Genomic DNA, 25953 nt, shown 5'->3' on the forward strand with positions numbered 1-25953 from the left:
GGCGATGACTCGACTATCGTAGATAGGTAGAGGTAGGAATCTGGCCTCTACAGGCCGAAATGTTTTAGTGGACGCCGGCGCCGTCTATATGTACGATGGTCGCAGTCGCTTTTGCTGGTCGGTCCGATCCGATGCAGTGCGCGCGGAGCCTTATGGTGCAGTGTTTGATGATATATGCATCTTGATCCTTCTTGATGCGAGACTTGTAAAATTTTGCATGAAATTGAGTTACGTCAAGATTAGATAACTGAAAGCATTTAAAACTGTTTGTATCATGTTGGTACACGGGAAAACTCGGTGGTTTTTTAGCTGAATATCTAAAATACAAGCTATTTTTAACCTAAAAACTTTACGCGGGAAAAGAAACGTTTACCTTTTCTCCGATGCAACACTTCTTTTCCATATTTTTTCATTTTTAACTTTCTTTCGAGCTAAATCAGGGGTTCTTTCTGTCGGGGCAGTCATATTGCTAATTATAATAAACAAACACACTAAAAACACTTTGAATATTGAACGACAAAGTCTTCTCACCACGCTGTTTACAATAAAACTAATAATATAGAGTTAGCAACGGAGTAACCGTATCACGGATATAACTGATTTTGGTTGTTATATAATATTCCGCATGGATATCGTATGGATAATATCTGATTTTGTACGTTGCTGGATATATCTGCATTTTTGCGTGTTTTATGTCATTGTATATATCTTGCTTTGAACTTCAGAGAAATATTTATCCAATATTTGGTATGCGAAATAACTTATTTTGAATGTTGGTTATGCTTCTAATCGATGCGTTTTTATGAAAATAAAAATATCCATACATTTATAGCAAAAATTAGGAAATTGGAAATATCTGTTTTGCATCTAGGCGCCTCAACTTATCTAGAATGTACCGGTTATGGTGATTACTATTTTTCTGATCCCATACAATCTCTCTTACAAATACTAAATCTATTAATTTTTGGTAATCTATCATTTTCTACAGTGCGACAGAGCGACGAAAACAAAATTATTTGAATCGATCTCGCCGCTCGATCTAACCGCTCGAGCAGATCGCTTTGCTTTACTATGTTCGCACGTACTTGTGCACTTACTATGTTCGACGTTCGCACGTCGATGTCGCGCTGCTTGCTCGCCGCTAGCCTCGTCGCTTCGATCTTTAATGGGCTTACTTTATTTATTATTTATTCTACAACTGGTAGTTGTTTAGAGGTAGTAAATATAAGAAAAATTTATGTCAGAATGAAATATATTATGATAGAAAAAAAGTTAATTAAAGAAAGCGTTAATTCTAAAATAATAACAATAAAATTGGTAAAAACATTTATTATTGACATAGCGTTAAAAATTAAATTTAGAAACAAAAATGTACAAAAAATACACGATAAGTATCAATACTCAATAAAATAAACAAAAAATCACGATCTACACTTTAAAATGCTTGCAAATTTTACTACAAACGTTTTCATAAGATGGGAATTATATAAAATTAGTAAAAAATAAAAACATGATTTCGGTTCATTTTTTTAAAATGAAACATTTTCTGCTTTTTTACTAAAATAATTTTAAATAATTCCATTATCTTATAGAACTCAACTTACGTAAGATTATACAGGTCTGTACAAGACAAAAGTTTTACAAAAGTAAATATATGTGCGTCATGTTAAAATAATAGTAATAAAATAACATTCTGTTCTATAAATACTTTTCTTATATTTTGTACTTCTATAGATATCATACTATAAGTACAAATAAATAAAAGGTAGAACAGATATTTAAATTATTTCTATTAAATAAACATTTATTTTTTAAGGAAGACTGTACAATAATCATTTTAGATCATAAGTATTTTATTTGGAAAATGATCACAAGAAGTGGTTTCAAAATAAATTTGTATTTTTCTTACAAATTCTCCATTTTTAAGTGCCTCATACTTGTATTAAATAGTGATGTAGCAATTCTTTCACTTTAATAGAAATTTGGTCACTGCCTGTCAAACAGCAATGTCTTGTATTAATATTTTTGTATATTAGGTACTATATTTTTAATTTCTCAATCAAACTTAAGGCATATTCCAGATTTATTGCACATTAAATATTTTTTATTAAATATTTATCATAAATCATTAATTGAAGAGTGGAAATACCAAAGGGGGTAAGTGCCAAAATTATTTTTACGGGATCAATGTGAAAAACACAGTAGAACTGAAACTAATACATTTTTAAAATATCTTTTAAAATACATACTAGGGCATTTCTAGTTTTAGGTGCCGATTTTCGTGTGTACGAAGAGTACGGCCAACACGCTTAGCAAAATAAGATGTACCTACTGAATAAAGAAAGAAGACAAGTAATTTCCTAAGCGCATGGAATCTAGCGTCAGATTAAGTGGTTATGTAATAAATATTTGGCATTTTCGCTCTCTCCGACTTACTAGATTGCCATAGCGATTCACTCCTAAACATGTAAACGCCGATCCAAGGTTTCGCTTGCCAGCAGGGTATAATATACACAAAAAATAGACGCGTCTATGGACATGCAGCATGATATTTATTACATTTCTAAAGGGTGGTTTACACGCTACGAGAAATTGTAACAATGTGATTGACAAATTTATGGTTCAATTAATCGGAAAAGTGGAGTACTGTTTACACGCTACGATAAATCGCAACGATGTTTTGTCATATTTCGTTATCGAGAGCTCTCGATATCGACTCCAAAATAGCTTTTGCCATGGAGGAAGTAGTGTGGTTTGGATTGGTTACAGGATTTGCCCCGGATTTTTCCGATTTTTTGCACTTTCGACAGTTCTTTCTTATAAACCGTACGCAAGGCATTAATTTTTTTCACAACAGTGTTTGTCTGCCGAGGGACCAAACTCCTTGTATTTGTTAACGAGTTCAATATACGCAAAGTCCTTTTTATTCCTGTCAGAGTATTTTTTACTTTTAAAAAGCCACAAACAGGTAAAAGTTCGATAAAGTTCTATAAATTCACTCAAGAACTCTCGAAGAGTTTGTCTGTTTGAATTGCCTGCCATACCTATTCTCGATGTATACACAAAACCCGATGAAACAACAATGGAAAACATAAACCGAACGACATCGTAACGAGAAATGCGGTGCAACTTGTTTAGACGTTCAAACATCGTTACGATTCGCAGAAATTGATGCCGGAGAGCATCAATCATCACTTCAATTCCAATAAATCGCTACAATATCCTGTTTATACCCAACGATAAATCGAAACAATTCGATCGTTACGATTAATTGCTAGCATTTCTCATAGCGTGTAAAACCGACCTAAATGCAATAACTTAATATTGAAAAATTTGGCTTACCCCGTTGGTATTTCCACTCTTTAATTATAGATTTTATACAATTTCGACTTAATTCTTTTTAAAATATACTATTAAAAAAAATCGAATTTGACGTTAACTATTGCTTTAACTTTTCTTTATACATAAAAACATTTAACTAAGTAAATACCATATGGTTGAAATAAAAACGGCGTCAACGATGGCTATGAAATAAAGATCGCCGTCATTTTATATGTAAAATTATATAGAGAATGTCATCGATGTTCATTTAAAAGCAAACTGGACACCGTTTTTTTTTCGACATATGGTATATGACTATAGCAGTAGAGAAATATTTGACAAAAAACGGACTACAATTAGTTATTTTTGCTTCAGCCAGAAGCTACGGCTACTATTTGTTAAAAATGAATCATTGTTTTAACCTAAATAGCTGTAAATTCGTACACTTACCTCATCGCCTTGCATATAAAGGGGCGTATCTTAAAAATATGTAATTGACAAAAACGCAGTTCTAAAAGTTTGGCCCAAGAGAAACGATTACTGTGAGAAAACGGTTAGAAATTTGGTGCTTTAACTTTATAGCAAAAGTTATAAAATTTCAATCAAGTTTTCCTATTTTTCATAAAAAATTAAATATTTGATATATGCCGTTTTGTGTGCTATAGACTAATTGCATTAAAAGCAGATACAGGTTGTTAATTGGTTTATTACTCGCGGCAAGAGCTTTATGGTTGAAATATGGCAACCTCGGCCCGCTCGTCGTCGGCAGAAAACCCTATAAGTGCATGCGTTCTCAATAGGCAGTGTTGCCATTGTTCCCCTATAAGTAACTGTCCAGTTAACAATCTGTATACCATCCTGGTAAGCGAAACCTTGGGTTGGCGTTTACATGTGTAGGAGTGAATCGCTATGGCGATCTAGCAAGTCGTAGAATCTAGTAAGTCGGAGAGAGCAAAAATATGAAGTATTTATTACATAACCTGTTAATTCGACACTAGATTCCATATGCTTGAGAAAATACTTGCTCTTCTTTCTTTATTCAGTACATCTTAATTTTACTGAGCCTGTTGACCATACTCTTCGCGCACACGAAAATCGGAACCCAAGCCTAGATATTACGACCCTAGTATATAAATTTATTTGACCCCAGAAGTAAATTTTTTCTCATTAAAAATCAAAACCATGCGTATATTTGAAAAATTAAGATGTTTAAGACATACATTCATATGAAGTTTTTTTCTTAGAATAGGCCCAACAATCACCCCCTTAAATATTAGCATTCCATTAAGGAACACCCTGTATTGCGCCCAAACAACTTAAATAAATAAATCAGGAATGAAGGTAGATTGAGTTACGCAATTTTTAGGATAGCCAGAATACACCAAATTTGACAAAATGTGACATACAACAAATTTGTACTAGCTTCTATGTCCCACTAGTCAACTCGCATACTCAACAATGTTGCGTTTGTTGTCCGTTAATTTCGCAGTTCTACACGCGCATAAACGAAAATCGGTCGGGTATTTCGCGTGCAATCTTAACAAAAAAAATTATCCCAGAGACTTGTGCAAAAAAAGACAGCTTTTTCAAATAAAGTTTTTTAAATTGGATCAATATTATATCTACTATTATATATGTTAAATTGATGTCAAAAGACGATGACAAGTTTTACTTAAGACGAAATACTTACATTGCTGTTTGACATAATAAGACATTTGATACAAAAAAATGTACAAACAAATATACAATAAATTTAATTTGAGATGTATTGCTATAAAACGATATCAAAGTAATATTGTAATTATTACTTAATTATGAAATTAGATAATATATACACTGAATGCAGAAAAATAAAGTACACATTTTCAATGATTATGTATTTTTAGTAAAATATTTTTAAAAATTGATAATACATTTTTACAAGTGATACCTTTTTGAGGTCTAAGTTCTCTAAAAATATATTTCTATAAATGAATTGTCAAAATATGGCTCTAAAAGCAATGTCCATGTAAAAAGATTAGATAAAAAAACGAATTCCAGTAAATTAAAATATTTGATTTGTTTGAAGATACAGTCTTAAATATTGATTTGCTAGATTTTAAAAAATTAACTATTTATGCATACAAACTCAAACTTGTGTTTCCTTTTCTTTTACTGGAAATTGTATAAAGCTATAGCTATAGATTTAATCTTGAATCTTTTTAAATAAAAATATTCGACTGAAAAATAAATTATATAACACGCAAATTAACTTTATCATAAGTCCGCCATTAAAAATATGGGTGTCAAAAATGAGCTCATATTTTGACATTGTAAACTTACTTATATTAAGAAAAAATGTTAAAGCTTCTCTGAATACATTTCTTTTTATTATTTCTGCATTTTAATAAATACTATTTTCATAATAAATTACGTTAAATCTAACAACCACAGCAGTATACAAAACTTTATTCTAATCAATTGCAAAATATATTTTAAAAAATTAAGATTCTATATAATTCTGAAATATATTTTATATTTTATTTTAAAATTACTACGAAAGTCGAACGTGATATATTTCATATTTTTATTCTCTGTCGGTCATCCTCTTCCGATTTTGTGCTGGGACGTAAAATGTCCCATAGTTCTGATGTCCAGCGTATTAAAACTTTGGCCCATATAATAATATCTGAAACAGAATTAATTAAAATTCGTATTTTTCTAGTTAATCTATTAATAAAAATAAACAATCATTTTTATTAATATTATGTAATACAGTTAAATAGGTTTTATCTATTTGTTAATGCAACTATTTTTCCTTTTATATTGAAAATGTAAAATGGCAAATATTTTAGGAACACAATTAATGGGCATGTTCCAAAAAACATAAATTCGCAAATAAATCATTGTATTGCATAGATTAAGTCTTCATTACTTACAATACATAGGAAATTAGGAAAAATTCCACGATATAATTTTAGAAATTAAATTATAATTTCAAACTTGAACGTTCCCGGTTGAGTTGTGACGTACATAGCCTTCACCAATCAAGTTTCAGATCGTAGAAAGGGAAGTTTCATATCATATGTTGGTATGACTGATTGCATGGCTCATGCGTATCATGCACAGCCATTTTGGATTTTGTTATTATTTTTCTTCGCGCTTTTCAGTTCAGCGGTAAATTTTCTTGGTTATAACTTTTAATTTTATCTAAATGGCTCAAAACTATGAAAAAACTTTTTCGGATCATTTTCGAACGGTGACGGAGTATATGGTGGACAGTTTTTATATAGACAATTTAAAATACTTAAGTGCTGATATCAAGAAGTTAAAATATCAAGGTGAGACTTTTTTTCTTGAAGAACGTTTTTTTCGTAATTAGTTAGGATGATACACCATAGGCGTAGTCAAAACAATTATCAAAAAATATAAATATTGCTTCAAACAGCTAGGTTAAGAAAAATATGTGCCACGGCACTGTTTGATGCCAGCGTCACAATTTGCTGTCGGGTGTTATTTGTCCTTGGATTCTTTAGTCATTGGTGACTGCAATGGTAAAAGTATACAGAAAGTGGAGGGAACTAAATTTTTAAGCTGTGCAGCTAACACTAGTGATTTTTAAATTGTAACTAAATATGTAGGTTTTTATTTATCTATTTATATTTTAATTTTAGGCGGCATGTAAACATTATTTCATACATAACAAATAATATCAAGAAAGGTACCACGCTATGATTTATGTAGAATAAAGGAAGATAACATCTTACTTTCTAGCAACTTTTATTGCCATTCTTGCCTTCTCATCATATTTATATTTTATGTTCTTGTATCTTGGTTAATTGTAAATTGACTGCCCTGATATTCAGTAAGTCTTATCACCATCAAAATGTAAATTATTACAATATTGTAATTAAAACACTTTATATTTACTTGCCTTTTAATTTAATAAATTTAAAAAGTAATAAAATATGTATATGTAATACACAATGTATGTTTCTTTCAAATCTTCCTGATATATATAACACTCTTAAAAAATAATATCTTATGCTTATATAATAAACATTATTTATCACATATTAATACATTTAATAACAAAACTTTAAAATAAAATATTTACTTGATTTTATGTAAAAAGGCACTGCATTAGAGCCTTATTTTATCTATACAATGTATTTTATTAATAGTCTTCTGAAATAACTTAACCATGAAGGTATTTGTTAACATTCTTGGTGCCAATAGAATTTTTCTAATTGCTTTGTTCATCTTCTCTAACTTTTCTTGGTCAGATACATGACGTACTTTTCATGATCAGATTGTAGCGTACCTGTTTTATACCATAACTGTGAATACTGTGATTTTCCGGAAATACTATTAATCTTGGTTATAAGGAATTACATTTTTTTCAAATTAATTTTTCCCCACCTTCTTCCACATGTAAAAAACAGGCCATTAATGATTTAACAAATCAAACATAATATAAACTCACTTTGAAATGTTTTGAAATCACATTCATAACTTAAGAGAAGTTTTCTGAAACAAACAGCATTTTTACGATTTTCCATCTTTTTTCGGCGCGTACAAAACCATTTTATTATAGTTACTGGTAAATGTTATCCAACAATAGAACAATTAATTTTTTAGCATTATTGGAAATAGTTTAAATGCAAATTTAATTTAAAATCAAAAATAAACAATTGTAAACAATGTCATTTTGACATTGAATAAACCGCAATGCTTCCAACATCATAAAATTCACCAAGTTTATTTCGAGACGAAAACCAGCCAATCATATTGGCGAGGGCTACACACGTCATCGTAGCGCGCGTAAGTGGGAAATTCAAACTTGTACCCCATTTTTTGGCATAATATTAAGTTTTATATTAAAAAGGCTAAGTAGCAAGCACTAATTAGGTTGAAATCTGCATAATTACGTAGAAATTGAAAAACATGAAACATGCCCATTGCTGGTATAGACTGTGTGCAAAATAATGTAAAAATCGCATCACTGTATCTCAACTCATAAACGAGAAATCCCATAAAACACACGAAAATTGGAATCGCAGTAATCTACCAGCAGCCAGATGGCCCGCACTTTCGTCAGGCGAGAGCATAGCAAAACATATATTAAAGAACCAACTTCTTAAAAACTTTCTTAAAATTCTCGTTATCCTGACGTTGCTAGCTCTTGTACTAATATACTTTTATTAAGATTAGATTAAATTTGCCAAAAAGTGTCAAAACGTCCGTTATCGTACTACCCATTGGCGGGCTGAAGTAAAAAAAATTACGAATGAAAAGTGGCGCGAAAACGCTATGACCAATCAGAGCGCCGTCGGACCATGCATCGTATCAACGGATAATGGACGCATGAAAATCAAGCCTTTATGCGGAGTACCTTCAGCATACTCTATAACGAAAAAATGAATCTTGACATAATGTAATACAAGCTGCCATGGCAACAAATTCTCTATAACTCTTAAAAAGGTGGGGGTAGACAAAAATCGAAAAAATCTTAAATAATATTTCCCCAGTGGCCTTATTTAAAACTTTTATCTTATAATTCTATCAAAACTTATTTCCTCTAATAAGATACAAATACAATACAATTTGTTTTTAGTTATTATTTTTTAGATAGATATTTTTAGAAAAAAAAAACACAAGACAAATATACCTCTTTACAAAAAACAAACGAAAACATTCAACATAAAGCTAGTGATCTTGTAATGACTCGTGCGTGAAATTACTTATGAAGCAAATATGAATAGACAAATGTTATTTTATGGAAACAAATGGATTTAGTATGCTGTGTTTAGATAATTATAAAAACCTATTAAATTCATGACTTCTAACAAATTCAATTTTAAAAAATAAATATTCTATTATTTTTCGATTCGATATGATTCCGATAGTTATATTTAAAGTTAGAAATGAAACGTCAAGGGATAATAAATCATTTTATAACCTCTACCAGTAGTATACAGTGTGGCAACTACTGGTGAAGAGAATGTCACTTGAATTATATTTTTAAGAGACAATAAATTAGGAAGTTGTATCACACTACATTGTTATTATATAGGAGAAAAAAAATATTGTATGAGATAATATTAAAAAAACAAATTATAAAGATTAAAATCTTTGCATTTTTATAAAATAATTCCATACTATATCATTGTTTGAGTAAATTGATATGTATATCATATTACAAATTGAATAAAAATGCAACTTACCAATTTATTTTACTGTCTTGACCCTCGAGCCGCTTCTTCCAGCGCCCGCACTTTAAGTTCGCGCTCTCTTTGCTGCCTAAAATGCGAAAACTACTATTATTAGGACATGCTGTTCTTCAACAACAGCAAGATAATATGTATCTCGAATTTACCAGATATCTAAACTGCCCCGCATTTCTTTACTTGGATCATTTAAAGGAATATTGTAAATGAAACTAGAACGAGATTAGACGTATTTTTTACATAAAGTAAGCCAAAAATATAACTTTAGTAACAAAAATATAAAATTTACTTCTATCCTTATTTGAGATGTGTTTTCAAATTGTCGCTAAGGTATTATAGATAAGCCAATTTCGAGCGAACAATCGTTGGTTATGGTTGACAGACAAACAATGCTTTAAACGTCAGTTGTCAACCAATCGGTAGACAACTGACGTTTAAAGCATTGTTTATCTGTCAACCATAACCAAGGGTTGTTCTTTCGAAATTAGCTATGTTCTTGAAAAATAAGTAAAAATAAGAATCGAAATACATATTCATTCAAAATAAAAAAAGTTTCATTGTTTATAGAAAATTATGTATCGACGAACGTTAATATATTGAAGTGGGGATATTATCCAATATACAATTTTCACAAATCAATGCATAAATACTTATGGATTGAGAATATCTATTCCAAAAATAATAAAAATTGCAATTGTTATTAAATTAATAAAATCGTTTTATAAAATTATAATAAACTACACATTACAACAAAAAAGCGGAATGAAAAGACTAAAACAAATTAAACATGAAAGCAAAGCTGATACTTTTAGCGGCAATTATCTATGCTAATTATTCCTATAAAAGATATTATTGAAAATATAGAAACAATAAAAATAAATTATGGCAGAAATTACTAAGCTACGTAAAACTGAAAGAGTTCTAAATTTTAAATAATATCTTCTACCAAAGCCAGTAAAACCCCACAAACCAATATTGTTAAGTAAAATCAAAATAAGTGATATTATTAAGGGATTAAATGGTTTATGAGTTAGAAGTGACTAGAACGGACCTTAAGTATTCCTCGTGTTGGGCAACAATCGAGGGATGGGGAGGAAATCTGTCTCTTTCTAACAGCATCTGCCTTTGTAGCTGTTCGTGGGCAGCAGCCTTTCGAACAAAATATACATTTGTTAAGATATAGCATTGACTATAAATTCATATTTGAATTATAAACTTATCATTAATAAGTTTTTGTTTTAGCATAAATTTAATTATTTTTAAGATAATTTTGCAATATGTATGAAATGAAGATTTTTTTTTCTATTCCATATCCCATATTTTACAGTTTTAAAATTTGGTTGCCAATTTTTTTTTGTAGGAAACTATGAACATTTTTGTTGTATTACCGAATAATATACCAATTTATGCAACTCAAAATAAATTTAAATTTTGTATGTCCTAGTTTAGGTAGTTACCTGATGTGCAAGCTGGTCTGCATAAGGTCTTCCTAAAAGATCAGGGTGATGCAAACCAAGAGGGCCATCTCTACCAGGTATTAAGCCTGGCCGTGGATAACCAGGCGTCCCTGATGCTAAAATGAAATAACAGATAGTGTTACAATTACAATTATTTAATATAATGCTAACTTATTTACTTCTATCCCAATGAAAATATATACTTCAAATTATGTTTTGATATCAACGACATATAACTTAAAAGAGACAAAATTACATTTTATCCTGATCAAACATCTTTTTCAACAAAAATCGATAACAGATTTCTGCGGATTGCTTTAGATCTACGGCTTGTGTTTGAAAACGAAGTACGTTATTATTGTACGTTATTATTGTAATAAACGATTTTTAGGCACTTATAGAAACGGTCTACTAAATATATGTGTAGGTTGATCATTTTTAGTTAAAATATATAAATAAAGTATACCTTTGAAATTATTTTTATTCTTGAATCAAATTAAATTAAAATTTATTAGGGAAGGAACTCTGACAACGCTGCTTGAGGAACACTGTTTAGTTTCTACGATGTTTTTACTATGAATCTCTCTTTGAATATAAAGATTAAGGAAGGAGCATATCAAAAATCTTTAGGGATCATATAAAAAAACCGCGAAGGGACTCAAATATGGCCGACTTAAATTCCGGTTTATCGGTGCCGTTCTAATTTTATTTAAAAAGTGTAAAACTATGATATAGAGTAGACGTGGGGTAGACTCAATAATTTGTTGTTTTATTTTACGTTGTGAATAAATGTTGGCAGTTATTAAAATTGTTATAAAAATATAAAATTCTAATAAAAATAGATAAGTTATAATAATTATTTATTAACACAAACATCCGATACGCTACTGAACTAGGTAAATCAAATTGACGTATCTAAATTCTTTGACATCTAATCTTTGACAAGTAGTAAATAAAAGCAAAAATGCAAGAAAAAATACATAATTAGTTAATTTAAGTGAATTTCATAAATGATCGGTTTACTACACGTATGTACATATATTATAGTCACTTACTAGCGAAAAGTTGTTCCATTATTTCACTCGATCTTTGACAGAGATCTACCGCACGCTACACAACCAACTATTTTACAGTCTTTTTCGATAAATCGCAATAGTGTCACTGTTAATTTAAATTCTGCCACAATTTCCATCTAGATTTACTACCTTTATACAACTATCAGTAGTATAATAAATAATAAATAACATAAAATAAGTTCCGTAAAGACTGAGAAATCCACAAAATTTTAAATCAAATTCAAATGTGTCAAATGAATCGTCAAACAGAACTGTCAAGGATCCCCACCCTAGAGTCCTTTTTCCGCCCACCATGCATGAATACATGGATAGCATTATGCTCCTTCCTTAATCTTTTTATTCAAAGGAATCTCTCAACTCGGGGGGCGGAGGGTTGTGGTTAGGTCATCAAAATAGGAATTGACCTCAAATTCAAGTAGGCAATAGAGAAAGAGGGATATATCCTGATCTCTATGGAGAGACCAAGTTAAAGAGGCGGAGAAAATGGAGACAATCGTGGAAGGGTGTATCGCTCGGAGGAAGAATATCTGTTGTCAGAGGAGGATGGGAAATACCCTGTCCCCCTACAACATGTATGACGGGTTATAGACTGTATGATGAGTTATAACTCAAGGAAGGGGGCCACAATACATCTTTAATGTCGCAGGGATTAACCCCCCCCCTCCCATTCATTCTACATTTTACTATGAATCGTAAAAGTTGGATGGATTCATTCATAACGCCAAAAACGCCTTACAGATAATATTGTTTCATTTTTATTAGTAAAATGTTATTGTTCTGTTTAACTGAACTATTTTTTTTTATTTTACAAACGATCGTTGCCAAACCATAATGCAAATATGACACTAAAGTTATAGAATCTGTTCTAAACTGTACGTGTCGCTACTGGATTACTTAAAGTGGTGATAGAAAATATATTCAAGAAAACCCCATTTCTAAATACATTGAGAAAAAAAAAGATATCCCTTGCAAGATTCCAGAAACTCCGGTATAAAAAACTGCATTTTTTAGCATTTTAAATATTCAAAGTAGTTAGTTGTTTTGGTAAAGAAGTATAATTTAATATGGCAAAGAAAATAACATACCTGGCAAGGGAAATCCTGCAGCCGCTGCTGCCGCTTCCTGTTGAGCTTGCTGCTGTTGCGGATGTAGGTGTAAATGCGTGTGGGCATGAGTGTGAGCGTGCGTGTGCGCATGGTACTCTGGAGAAATCCCCGCCATCTGCAGCCGTACCTTCAACAACACGTAGAAAACGACTTGATAATATAGATAGGTACTAATCAGAAGCAATAAAAAATTAGGCAACGTTAACATTTCCCTACTTCTAATTTAAAACTGTTATAAGACATCGACTCTTTATTGTGACACTTACCATGGGATCAGTCGCTAAGGCTAATCTCTCCGCAGCTTCTAGTTGCGCTGCAGCGTGGGCGGGATGATGGGGATGACCAGGGGGCCCTGAAGGACCTGGCCCTCCTGGAGGTGGTATACCCAAACGTTCAAGCCTATAAACAAAATATTTAGGAATACTTAAAAAAAAAATCCAGACAAGTTTATTTTGCTTTTCTTTCTAATTCTATTCTGTCTTTACCCAATAGTCTTTGACGCCGTTTTTTTTTCGAACATGGCATTATCGTTATTAAACTATAAATATTGACTGTAATAATTAACACAAATTCCAAATATCGTCATCAATCTGCCTTAAAAAACACCTCTCTCAACGAAACCTACTATTTAGACCTTTGTACAGAACTATAACAATAAAACCTACCTTTCTCTTTCCATCTGGGACAGCTGAGCAGCGCTACCTCCTGGATACAAAGCAAAATGATGAGGTAATAAACTAGGTGGACCGCCCGGTGGACCAGCAAGACCCGCCGCAGCGTAGCGTCGCTGGATTTCAAGCCAGTGCGGATCTACGGGATTGGGAGGCCCTCGCATTCCCGTCTTCATTATCTCTTCTTTTAAGCTAAACGTAAAGGGGATTAATTAGGTTACCATGCGATTTATTTTTATAATAGCCTCAAAAGATATAGTGAAGCAGCATTTCTAAAATCGTTAAAATATTTCGTGTATAGTCTGTTCAACAACTCGGGGAATATTTCGACAGACGACATTCAAAAAATGACAGAAAATAGGATTTGCCTGTGAATTAAAACAAGACACGACTGTCACTATCAGGGCTCCTCCCGTTGGACAGACTATATCGACTATTTCCGTGAATTAGACTATAGAAATTTACTTCTAATGTATTTACTAGAGTTTTTATAGACCACAAACAAACTACTCATTGTAAAAAATAAGAATTAAGAATCAAATGCAATGTAAAATGCATGATATTAGAACTTTCTTACAAAATGAAATAAAATAAGAAGGCTTAAAATGTTCTTACCGATCATTGAGTTCTCTTTCTCTCAATTCCCTGATCTCCCTTTCACGCTTCTCTCTTTCCAAGTGCTCCAATTCTAATCTTTCGCGTGCACCTGGCCCGTACATACTCAGCTGGTACTGGAGCATGGGATCCATCACAGATGTGGGTAGTAATGACCTTAAATAAAGATGCCTTTTAATACGTTTTTTGCTGGCTTAATATTTTCTTTAGGTACCTAGGCATATGGCCTGGACTGAACCCAGCATGGGGACGAGCATATTCTGACAACTGTCTCAAAGCTGGCGTGTCAGTAAATCCTGGCCTTGGAAACCGTTCATAGGGTCCCGATATGCTCTCCAAAGGTCCTCTGAAAATGGTATAGAAAACAAAGTATAGGGAATGGGAATTTAATATCAATTAGACATTAATTTGACATTTACGTCTGTCTAATTTCCAGTTATGGCACCACGAAATAGCGTTAATGATTTTTGAAGCCCGACAATCTGTAAACTATATCTTAACCTAACTTGTAATTTCTCAATTTTCCGATTCACTGGTTTTCAGTTTTAATAACTTTTTATTAATTAATTAATTTTGACAGTTATGAGTGATAAAAAATATTAAACCTTAAATAATAAATTCTGTATGTAGTAAATGTACCGGGTGGCGAACTAAGAATGGACGCCGGCTATATCTCAGAGACTACTTATTGTATAACTTTGGGAAAAAAATTCTAATAAGTAAATCGACCAAGAGAAGTCGCTGGAAATTGTTTTCAAGTTCGAATAATGTCCGCTAGGGGGCGTTTCTCTGATAACCAATCAGAAAACAGGGTTTTTCTGAAAAATATGCAGGTGAACAGGTATTTTAAATATTACTATTGTAATCATCGAGAAATTTTTAATTTTTTTGATATAGAGTGTTTTGCTCTATCTCTTAAAATAAAGTGGTGGGGGAAGGTTAAACATGCTTTTATTAAAATAAGGATAACTCTGATTTAGGTTACCCGATTTAAACAAACGGGGGCTCGTTTAAAAGAGCTTTTCTTCCTTAATGATCTCCAGTATAAATTAGTGTCTATAAATTTTTTCGTGGTAGCTAGGGGGCGCTGTTTGACATCATAACAGATATTGCGCTTTTGCATAAAAAAATTAAATAGGAGGCAATATTTCTCGTGCACAGTTAAATAGAGCACAAAATTTCCAAAATATCAGCGCAAACCGCAACTTTCTATCTTGTCTCTAACCGGAGATATTAAGAGAACAAATCATGTTAGGGTGCCGCTTAGGATTATATGGCCTACATATTATAGTAGTAGGCTAGGAAACAAAAAGAGGTAAATTGGTTACGTCAAAATATCAAAACATACATTTTAATTTCATTTTAATACCATTTAATAGTTTTATTATAATTTATCCATGTTCGTTCTTGATTCGACCCCATAGCATTAAAACTCAGGCATATTGAATCCGATTACCTAGCTGGCCATGGAAATATGCCGCTCCAGCGTCTCTATCTACTAAAGTAAGTGGTATCCAAGAAGCCCCACACAATAATAGCAAAATAGGCGGCACAATTGCACCAACTGCATCAACTACATCAACCGCATTAATGCTGATGAAATTGCAACAAACGCAATTTCATCATGATGGATCCCCTAACAAAATTGGCAATTCATTTCTTAGACATTATGGATAGTTCATTTCGTTCCGTTAAAAAAGTCCAATCATTCGCCATCCTAGAATTCCTGCCAAACATTTACCGACCAACGGTCTTGGTGCCGAACTACTTGCATCAAGAGTAGATTTGGACCAGTAGTGCATATTGTTAAGATTCACACTTTTGGTGGTATATGAAAAGTGACACAAACGACATAAACTTTATAATGTAATAATAAATAACACAAACAACAGGTAAAACACGAAAACAAGTGAAATCAAGGACGAACTTGGATTAATAACTAAATGACGTTACATGAAATATACCCCTAGCTTTCGACCATACGAAATTCGGCCGTTTTCTGTTAAAAGCAATATGGCGGCACAAAATTCCTAGAAATTTTAATAAAATTATTGATTGTCCGACTTTCGGACATTTTAATCTGAGAACTAATTACGTATAATTAACCAAGAAATTTGCAAAATTATATGGATGGATGATATATAAACACGTTTAAATATTTATGACATCATTTTTTTTAGAAAACGCCCGAAATTCGAATGCATGAAAACTGAACTTAAACTTTTTGATATTTTGACTAACTTTTGAACTAATTTACCTCTTTTTGTTTCCTAGCCTACTACTATAATTTTAAAACCATATAGTTCTAAGCGGCAGCCTAACATGATTTGTTCTCTCTTTTATGCAAAAGCGCAATAAATGTTATGATGTCAAACAGCGCCCTCTAGCTACCACGGAAAAAATTATAGAAACAAAATTTATACTGAAGATCATTAAGGAAGAAAAGCTCTTTTAAACGAGCCCTAGTTAGTTTAAATCGGGTAACCCAAACCAGAGTTATCCTTATTTTAATAAAACTAAGTTTAACCTTCCCCCACCACTTTATTTTAAGAGATAGAGCAAAACACTCCATATCAAAAAAATTAAAAATTTCTCGATGATTACAATAGTAATATTTAAAATACCTGTTCACCTGCATATTTCTGAGAAAAACCCTGTTTTCTGATTGGCTACCAGAGAAACGCCCCCTACCGGACATTTTTCGAACTTGAAAATAATTTCCAGCGATTTCTTTTGGTCGATTTACTTATTAGAATTGTTTTCCCAAAGTTATACGATAAGTAGTTTCTGAGATACAGCCGGCGTCCATTCTTAGTTGGCCACCCGGTACCTCAAATGTTAGCAAATTTAGATTTGCTAACATTTTGATAACAATATCTCATTTGGCAACTTAACGTTTTCGATTCAATGTCAAAATACCGCATGGCGTATTCTTTACGGAAATTCCGGCAAGCGCTAACTTATTGGCACTATATCTGTCAAAGTTGTCAAAATAAAAAAGTTGTTGTCAAAGTTGTCCCTTAATACCCGATATCGATGCCCCATAACTGTTAAATATCAAGTTAATTTTATTTTTAAACTGTTATTTTCAAAAACATAATTTCAGAAATTGAACTGTATGAATATTTTTATGGATTTACCTGGAAGGTGGCTTAATATCTGCTTTGTCCGGAGTCTGAATTTTCCTTGCTTGTGCTTGAGCTCTTTCTCTTTCTTCGCGTTCACGCTCAGCTTGTTTTCTCAACCTGTATAAGAATCTGATATTCAGTAAATGTTTAACCCATTACACAGTATAGTACGCATCTAATGGAATTTTTCTAGTAATTGATTTAGGTGAAGTTTGACTTTGACGTTAATTTTGGTTTTAAAATGAATTAAAAATAGATTTAATAAAATTGGCACCTTCAACAAAAGCCTCACTATGTCAGTAAATATTTGAACCAATGTTTATAAAACAAAATTTCAAATGGAAAAAGTAATAAATAAATATACAAAAGGATCAATATTAACAAATAATTTTACAAATAGTCTAGAAAAATGTAAATATCCCGTTTTAGAATTTTGTTATTATATTTATATTATTACAATTACATTATCTTTTTATTATAAATAACTATTTATACCGTGCTGGCAACTATTACTTTAGGGTCTCTATTTTTACATGTGTGGAAGTATAAATCGCATAGGGATCTCATATTAAGTCAGAGTGAGAGAAATGCGACGGTGTGCTGTTGCGGCATTACCACCAAGGCAAGTAAAGTAAAATCACGATTGTAAACCGCTTATTTTTAAAAGACTTTTCTTTCGAAAAGTTAACTAGATAAAATCATTAGATATGTTCCTGAGAAACTGAATTGGAATTATAAGGATATCGTTAGGGTGTCCTTTTTTTTTAACCAAAAACGTCAGTAATCTGGATAATTTAAACTTTTTAACACATAATACGCGAAAAATTAAGAACCACTTTAGATATTGAAACTTTTTTTTATTCTGAAGTTCGGATCTTTTACAAGATGTTTAAATAAGAAAAATTCGATAGGATTGTACTTTTTCCATTCAAAAATTAAAAAAAACATCCATTTACTTTCAGCGCATAGCGATTTTCAGCAATTGTGTAACTTTTTTATTTATAAAGATTTTCCATACGGACTTCGAAGAAAATATAGCTGAAATATTAAGAAAGTTTTTGAAAAAATCAAACTACAATCAATTATTTCTAATGGATTTCGAGATATCGATTTTTGAATTCAGAGTTCTAATGGCGCGACCACTGTCGAACACCAACTCAATTCCACTTATTTTTTACCAAAAATGCAAGTGTTTCTAACTTGCACTTAAAAATTTAAAAGCTATAGGGAAAATTACGACTCATTAATAAATAAACAAATAAAGTATCACGAGACGTAATTAAATCGTAAAGCTGAACGCATGATGTACACCCTTTCCAAGAATTTTAAGTACTGATCAGTACTGATTGTGCTGATGTTTCTCGGTGCACGGTTTCTCGGTTTATTTTATACGTCTGGCAACGTGTTTACTGTTCTCTCTTTGTTCAGTACATTATAAACGCATTGTACTCTTCTTACATACGGACCCAAAACTAACCTTTGCCAACCCTTAGTATTTTTAAATTTCACCTAAAATCATTTATTTAAAACAGGCGCATATAATGCGAACTTTATCTGTACACTGTATATTAATTTGACAGACTAGTTAAAAATGAAACAACTGTTACTAGTTGCATTCTATCATTGGACATACTATATACACGCCATATACATATTATATTAAAGATATGCTCACCTTTCCTCTCTTTTCCTTGCTAATTTCGAATCTGGAACAGGCTTAAACGTTAGATCAGTTCTTGTGCATGAATTATGCTCTCCCCTATTCCAATGCCTAAGGAAAATCGCAGATTGGCTTCTGTGACACTCAGTATCTTCTATTCTTGGTTCTGGCGACGGCCCTCTAGGCGGGCCAATTGGACTACTCTGGTTATCTTCTTCCGGCGAACATTCAGGGTCTGGTTCGATTTTAACAACTTCATCGGATATTAGTTTATTAGGAGGATTCATTGGCGATGTACTTGGAGGATGCATAGCTCCTTGCTGCTGATGCTGCTGTTGAATATTAGCAGCCGCTTGAGCTGCATGCGCTCTAAGAGCATCCAATGAACTACCTGTCATAGGTGGGGGACCTGTAATAAGACATCAGTTTTAAATAATAGAAACGTAAATAAATTTTATAGATCTTACCTAATGATCCAGGATGATGACCCATATTAGGAGGTTGTATCATAAGATGATGAGGATTTGTTTGTGGCCCTCCTGGAGGTGGTTTAGAGTGAAGTCCATGCCTTAACAATGCGCTGCTTGGTGACATTCTGTCATGATGAGTATGAGTGTGATGGTGGGTATGTTGGTGTGATGGTGCGCCTGAACTGGTACTGAACAAAAATGTTTGTGTTACACATAACAAATCCAATTAAATCTTTGTAATAGGTTATTTCTATTTTTCTTTTAAGAGTCCATTTCACTAGTCCGAAAAAGTAGCAAAATACGGGTTCGGCATTTAACGTTTTATATAAAACTGACTAGGTATTTTTACACAAATGAAGAAGGAAATTAAAGATAAAGGATTAATTTATATCTGTATTGTAGCACATTTTAGACAACTTCTTTATTTTTAAGATTTTGATGGTCAACATCATCAAAATATTCCTTATGTTTGGACTAAATTTTCTCAAAAATAAAGACAATTTAAAATTCCGTTTCAATACGGAAATAGGTTGAAGTTTTGTGATTACAGTGATATATAAATTGGTTTTGTAACAAATTGCTCGCTATTTTATGGCAAATGCTCTGCAAACCTTAATCAAAGCACGTGTGTTTGGAATTTTGAGTGTGGCTTAACACAACAAGATTGGGCTAAGCCTTAAGCAGATTTCTGAAATATAATATATATTTCATTCGGCCACACACCCGCTTTACCCGGCCCCTGAGAGCGACCCGGACTGTACAGCGTAATGTACTCTTAATGCAATATATTTACCTGCTATTTGTTTGGATTGTAGTTTGAGAGACCCCACTGTGAGGTGAACTTGTTCGAACAGTCTTTTGGTTAACTTTGTGCTGAACAGATTGACTTGAACTGGTACTTGTACTATGAGATATTGTAATACTATGACTGCTTCCTCCATAGTCTTGCTTCTCTACACTGGCATGTATTGAACTAAATTATAATATCTCTATTACAACATATACCAATATGACAATTTTATCGTTATATAACCTATTAAGCGATGTACTTTGATGATGTGTCAATGTCATTTCATGACTTTGGTGCCTCTCTCTGCCATGCTCATCTGGCTCTCTCGTTTCTCGTTTGGTGGTCAATGTACTACTTGTACTATGTTGCGCAGACATTACAGTAGCGCTCACCTAAAAATTGTCGTTGTTACATAAGCTTCATTCAGAATCTCGTCAATTAGTGGTTTCAATTACACTTTATACTTTTTAGTTTACGATCATTCACAATGTTTAAAAAACACAATTAAAATTAATAGAATATCCTAGCAACAGCTTGCGGTAATCAGTTATTTCCATAGAGAGAGCCTAATCTTTAGCTTATAAAACAATCAACTTTTGATTTCTAACCACAATTTCTTTTGCCGGATGATAATCAAAGGCTAAAATGACGATTTTTGCAGTATTTTGAAGTATAATTAGTGGAAAAGTTAAAAGTTTGATAACTTTTTCTACCAATTGAAAATGACTACCACTTATTTTGACGTTCTGAATGCTTACATTGATATTAAAAGAACAAACTTCTAAGCTAATTGAAACCACTAATTATTCCACTAATCGCGAGGTTTTGAATGAAGCTATAAAGTTTTTTTCAAACTACAATAATGTAATTGATGCTGATAATTTAATAATCCTACCGTGTCAATACTTTTTGGTGGGCAGACCAAGTCTGCTCGTGACGAAGGAGGAGGTATGGCATGCGGTTGCGGCACCGGATATGGGTAAGAGTAAGGTCCAAATGGATATGCCGCATAACCAGGATGTCCATGGAACTAAAAATATAAAAAAATAATTGACAGATTACTTAGATTAACGCAACCTTAAATTACTTACGTGTAAAAACGAAGGATGCATCAGATGAGGTGGCGGCATACTTGGATAGGATGGGTGAGGTTGACTAGGCGGTGCCGGCAATGACACGGGCGGATGCGAGGGTGGTCCGCCTCCTATACTTCCGGTACTGCTGCTCGGACTGATCAAATTAATAGCTGAATGAGGAGAGGATGGAGGCTGGCGAAGAGGAGGTGTTTGCGAAATAACCTATAATAAACAAAAAAACCTCCAATAAAGAAAAATCAAGATGTCAAAAATTTAGACCAATTTTTGTTTTAATTGGTGTTAAAGTATGTGAAGCAAGATAATTTATGACAGTGGTAGTTTTATGCCATTTTAATGTTGGTTGTATATTTGATGCATGTCAAAATCCCTATTGTTGGACAGACTATAAATGAAAAAAAAATATATATTTTTTTCGACTTAAGACTGTTTAGGATGGTCCGCATGGAAAGTCCGCCCCATGTAAAACAGCACTAAATTAGTTAATAATAATTACATATAAGGTTATAAAAATTATAAAAAATAATCATTATTAAACAAACCTGGGGCGTAGGGGTACTACTAGTTTTTGGTGTGAGGCACTTTTCACTATTAGGTTGCGCAGGACTGGCGCTTGATCTACTTGTATTTGACCCACCAAAGTCTGGTAGTTCCTTTTTGATAGTGTCAATTGCAGGGCCAGAAGGAGGCCTATCAGAACTAGACGATCCCGGAGTTTGAGATGTAGGAGGTTGCGGTGGAGGTAAATATCCAGGAACCTATAAATTTTTCGTTACATTCGTTGCATCATTATGATTATCAAGATGTATATATAAAAAAAGCAAAAAGTAAAGAGGTGACTATCTATTTTAGGTCGTTTTAAGAGTTATAATAAAAAATCTCAATCAAATAATATTACACATTTTATTGGTGTAATTTGCCTAATTTAATATGATTTCCACCTCGCTAATCTTTAATCATGCCTACTGAATAAAGGAGGTCTTGCATTTCTTTGTGTCTGTCAACTGGTTGTCAATTGTCACCACATTGTCTTACTCAATAATATCGATGGAATATTAAATCAATGGAATTATATGGGAATATTATGTGGAATTATATCACTAACTTAGAATTTGACAGGTATACAGAGTGTACCATAAAATTCGTAAAAATAGGGAATTTTTTAATTACAGAATCATTTTGTAAGTAATTACAAAAATCCTTTTTACATAATATGCAAAACGTTGTTAGATGATAAAACATGAATTTGATTTTACGTGTAGAATGTAGAATGAGTAAAAGGGGGGGTTAATCACTGCGACCTTAAAGATCTATTGTGCCTCCCCTTTCTTGAGTCATCACACAATCTATAACCCATCATACCCCTGTTGTAGAGGGGACAGGGTATTTCCCATCCTCCTCTGACGACAGTTCTTCCTCCGAGGGTACACACCCTTCCACGGTTGAAGTTTGGCCCTCCGTGCCGCTCTTCACAGTCAAGGAGCTTGTTACCGGTGTTGTCCCATATCTATAATAGAGGATATGTCCCTCTTTCTCTATTGCCTCCTTGGATTTGAGGTCAATTCCTATTGTGGGGACCTGACCATGACCTGACCATTTTACGTGTATGTCTATGTAATAATTTTAAAGAAAAATGTGCAATACAGGCCCTTAATCATAAAAAAATAATGTTAATTTTTAAGATACTATTTGAAATAGCTTATAGAAAAGAAAAATTTGAACCTACTGCTTTGTTTTTTTCTTAGAACAGAGCGCAAGTAAACAAAAACAGAACAGTAAAATAGGATTACTGTTCTCTTTTTGTTTCCATTATGTATTATATTTTTTTATCTTTGTTCTATTTCATTCACAGAAAGTTTTTTCGACAAATGCTTCAGAGTCTTTGTATATTCACAAAACTTGGTATAATGACGTAGGGTCTGAACAGTTCTGAACAGTTTTTCTATTTCTTATTTGGATATTTTGTCAACCAATTGTAATTTTTGAGTATGAAAAGAGGAATTTTGTAGTTTGTTACCGTGACAGTTTTCAAATGACAATTTTTATTATTGAGCATGCTGTAAGTAATTCTGTATAAACTTTTTTCCAGTAATTCAATAATAAAACATTTTCCCATTATTGAAAACTTCATGACACCCTGCATATAAAATGAAACAAAGCAAATCTAATTTTAATGATAGTTTTGTGTCATTTCCATTTTAAAATAACCTATTTTCCTAATACTGAGTGTTACTATTAAAAATTATTAGTCAGATAAATTGAAGTTTACCTTGACATCTTTTAAACTTTGTAAAGGATCCGATAAATGACTTGGTTGTGGAGGAACAAAGCTTGAATTCGAAGGTGGCAAACCTTGGGAACTTGGAGGAAGACTACTGGAACTATAACTTGAAAAACTACTGGAAGGTGGCATTTGAGGGGAGCTTTCAGGCACTTCTTGCTTTATTTTGAGATTTTGAGGCTCATTCTTGAAAGAAACATCAATTGAGTGTAAAATAATTTGAAAGTTAATCTACAACAAATATATACCTGTTGCTGTTGCAAGTGTTGTGGCGGAGGTTTTTCTAAAGTCCTAGGCGAATGAGGATGACCATATGGGGTCATAAATCCATAATGACCAATTCCAGGTGGCGGTTGAGATCCACCAATTGTAACCAAGTTGCTCGACTGCATAGGAAGAGGTGGTTGACCAATTGGTGTAGCGTTTTGCATTTGTGCATGATCAGGTCTATCGATTCTCTCAGGTCTCTCATGTTTTTCTTGTCTTAACCTGTCATCCTAAAATACATACATCAAGGAATTATATAGATACAAATAAAATAAGATAAATAATTTACATCATTTGGTCTAGATGATTGTGACAGCTGCTGAGACATTGGAATAACTTGTGGGATATTTAAAGGTTGCATATTTCCATATGGCTGAGGTTCATTTCTATTGGGATTAGTCAGTTCCATAGGCTCTTCCCTAGGTTCCATTTTTACTACTGTACCGCTACTATTATTCGAGCTATCCCTATAATGTTAAATTGTAAATACGAAAATATCTTGCTATTTTGAACAGTGGCGTGCCTACCCTTTAAGAAACGGATAAACTGTAGGAAAATAAAAAGAGCCGCGCCGAAAGCAAAGTTTTTTTAAAACTCCTAGCTACTAACATTTTTTAGCACATAGATAAAAAGCCTTTCAATACCCTATTATCGAACAAAACAGACATATATCATATAGACATATTAGCACGGATTTTGTCATAGGACAGATTATACAGTTCTATTTGTTCCTTCTGTGACATCATGTGATTCTTCTATTTATGTAATTTCTAAATACTTTTGGAGTAGAGATAAGGGATCGGATTTATAGCTAAACAATTGTGCTCAGGTAGTAATTGTTAATTTGGAGTCCTAATAAACTGTTCAATAACTGAGTAGTTATATTTAGAGATTTTAAATAGTTTTCTCTTTTTTTTTGTTTTTTGCTTCTAACGACCCGCCATTACGTCCCTACATCTAGTTTCTTAAAAATCCATTCAGTAGTTTTTGCGTGAAAGAGTATCAAACATCCAAACAAACTTTCGCGCCTTATAATATATATCAGATTTAGTAAAATGTGCTAGAATACATCTGATTCATAGATAAAATGTATAACATTTCTATACATTTATTTGCAAAGTTTGGCTAGATAGAATAAAATAAATAATTTTTATGAGGGGATATTTTTTTCAGAAATCTGGAAAATCTCCAATCCTTAATTTCCAAGGTAAACACGCTACTAATTTAAAATATAAATTACCTGACAGGTTCCCTATTTTGATAACCAAATGTCAACTGATCTTGCGCCCTTCCATCTTTAATGTAACTTGAATGATTCATATTAATTATAGGCTCTTTATTCTCTTTAAGGTTCATGGCGTGTTTCGGTTGTAAATGATTAATAAGTGGTGGATCTTTCATGCCAAAACTTATCGAATCTTTGATATTCATATTTTGAGGCATATACAGAGAGTTATCTTTATAGGATAAATTATGGGAAGGCGGTTGACTACTTGAATCCTCCCTTGAGCTTATGCTAAGGAGAGAAGCGTCATTGCTGGAATCTAATTCTTCCTTTATAATTGGCTTCTCTACTGTAACTTTTGGTATAATTAACTCAGTTTTATACTGAGGCTTTTGTTGCTCAAAGTTTTGTAACGTTGGCTGACTTAAAACTGACTCTTTAATATCTTCCTTTTGTTCTTCTTTCTTTGGCTGAAGAGTTTCTAATTTTACATCAGATTCTTTCTTAATTTCTTCTTGATTGAATTTTATTGCAGCTGGATTAAATTTAAGATCTTTAATATCTAAAGCACCCTCTAAGTTTC

The 25953-nt window shown here is 32.5% G+C and overlaps 1 protein-coding gene across 13 annotated transcripts in view; it reads right to left on the bottom strand.

Annotated features, from left to right (window-relative positions):
* Window positions 1-1350: 1350 nt before the first annotated feature.
* LOC115875977 (arginine-glutamic acid dipeptide repeats protein) overlaps window positions 1351-25953 on the bottom strand; it is a 71506-nt gene continuing 46903 nt past the window's right edge. For 6 of the 13 annotated variants that reach the window (XM_030891606.1, XM_030891608.1, XM_030891602.1 and 3 more), the window contains 20 exons: window positions 25386-25952; window positions 24435-24612; window positions 24127-24375; window positions 23867-24064; window positions 22140-22355; window positions 21595-21801; window positions 21399-21533; window positions 20747-20895; window positions 20507-20686; window positions 19711-19901; window positions 19259-19652; window positions 17596-17700; window positions 14670-14801; window positions 14456-14611; window positions 13835-14032; window positions 13436-13568; window positions 13149-13302; window positions 10988-11103; window positions 10582-10679; window positions 5671-5989 (listed from right to left, as the gene is read on the bottom strand). In XM_030891606.1, the coding sequence (XP_030747466.1) occupies window positions 5902-5989; window positions 10582-10679; window positions 10988-11103; window positions 13149-13302; window positions 13436-13568; window positions 13835-14032; window positions 14456-14611; window positions 14670-14801; window positions 17596-17700; window positions 19259-19652; window positions 19711-19901; window positions 20507-20686; window positions 20747-20895; window positions 21399-21533; window positions 21595-21801; window positions 22140-22355; window positions 23867-24064; window positions 24127-24375; window positions 24435-24612; window positions 25386-25952 (3844 nt within the window). In that variant the 3' untranslated portion in view covers window positions 5671-5901. Of the gene's footprint in view, window positions 5990-9527; window positions 9618-10581; window positions 10680-10987; window positions 11104-13148; window positions 13303-13435; window positions 13569-13834; window positions 14033-14455; window positions 14612-14669; window positions 14802-17595; window positions 17701-19258; window positions 19653-19710; window positions 19902-20506; window positions 20687-20746; window positions 20896-21398; window positions 21534-21594; window positions 21802-22139; window positions 22356-23866; window positions 24065-24126; window positions 24376-24434; window positions 24613-25385; window position 25953 lie in introns of all 13 variants that reach the window. The other 7 variants (XM_030891609.1, XM_030891607.1, XM_030891605.1 and 4 more) reach the window with 7 other exon arrangements.

This window comes from Sitophilus oryzae, unplaced genomic scaffold (genome assembly GCF_002938485.1).
Source record: "Sitophilus oryzae breed Bouriz unplaced genomic scaffold, Soryzae_2.0 scaffold_1396_pilon_pilon, whole genome shotgun sequence".
Classification (NCBI taxonomy): Eukaryota; Metazoa; Arthropoda; class Insecta; order Coleoptera; family Curculionidae; genus Sitophilus; species Sitophilus oryzae.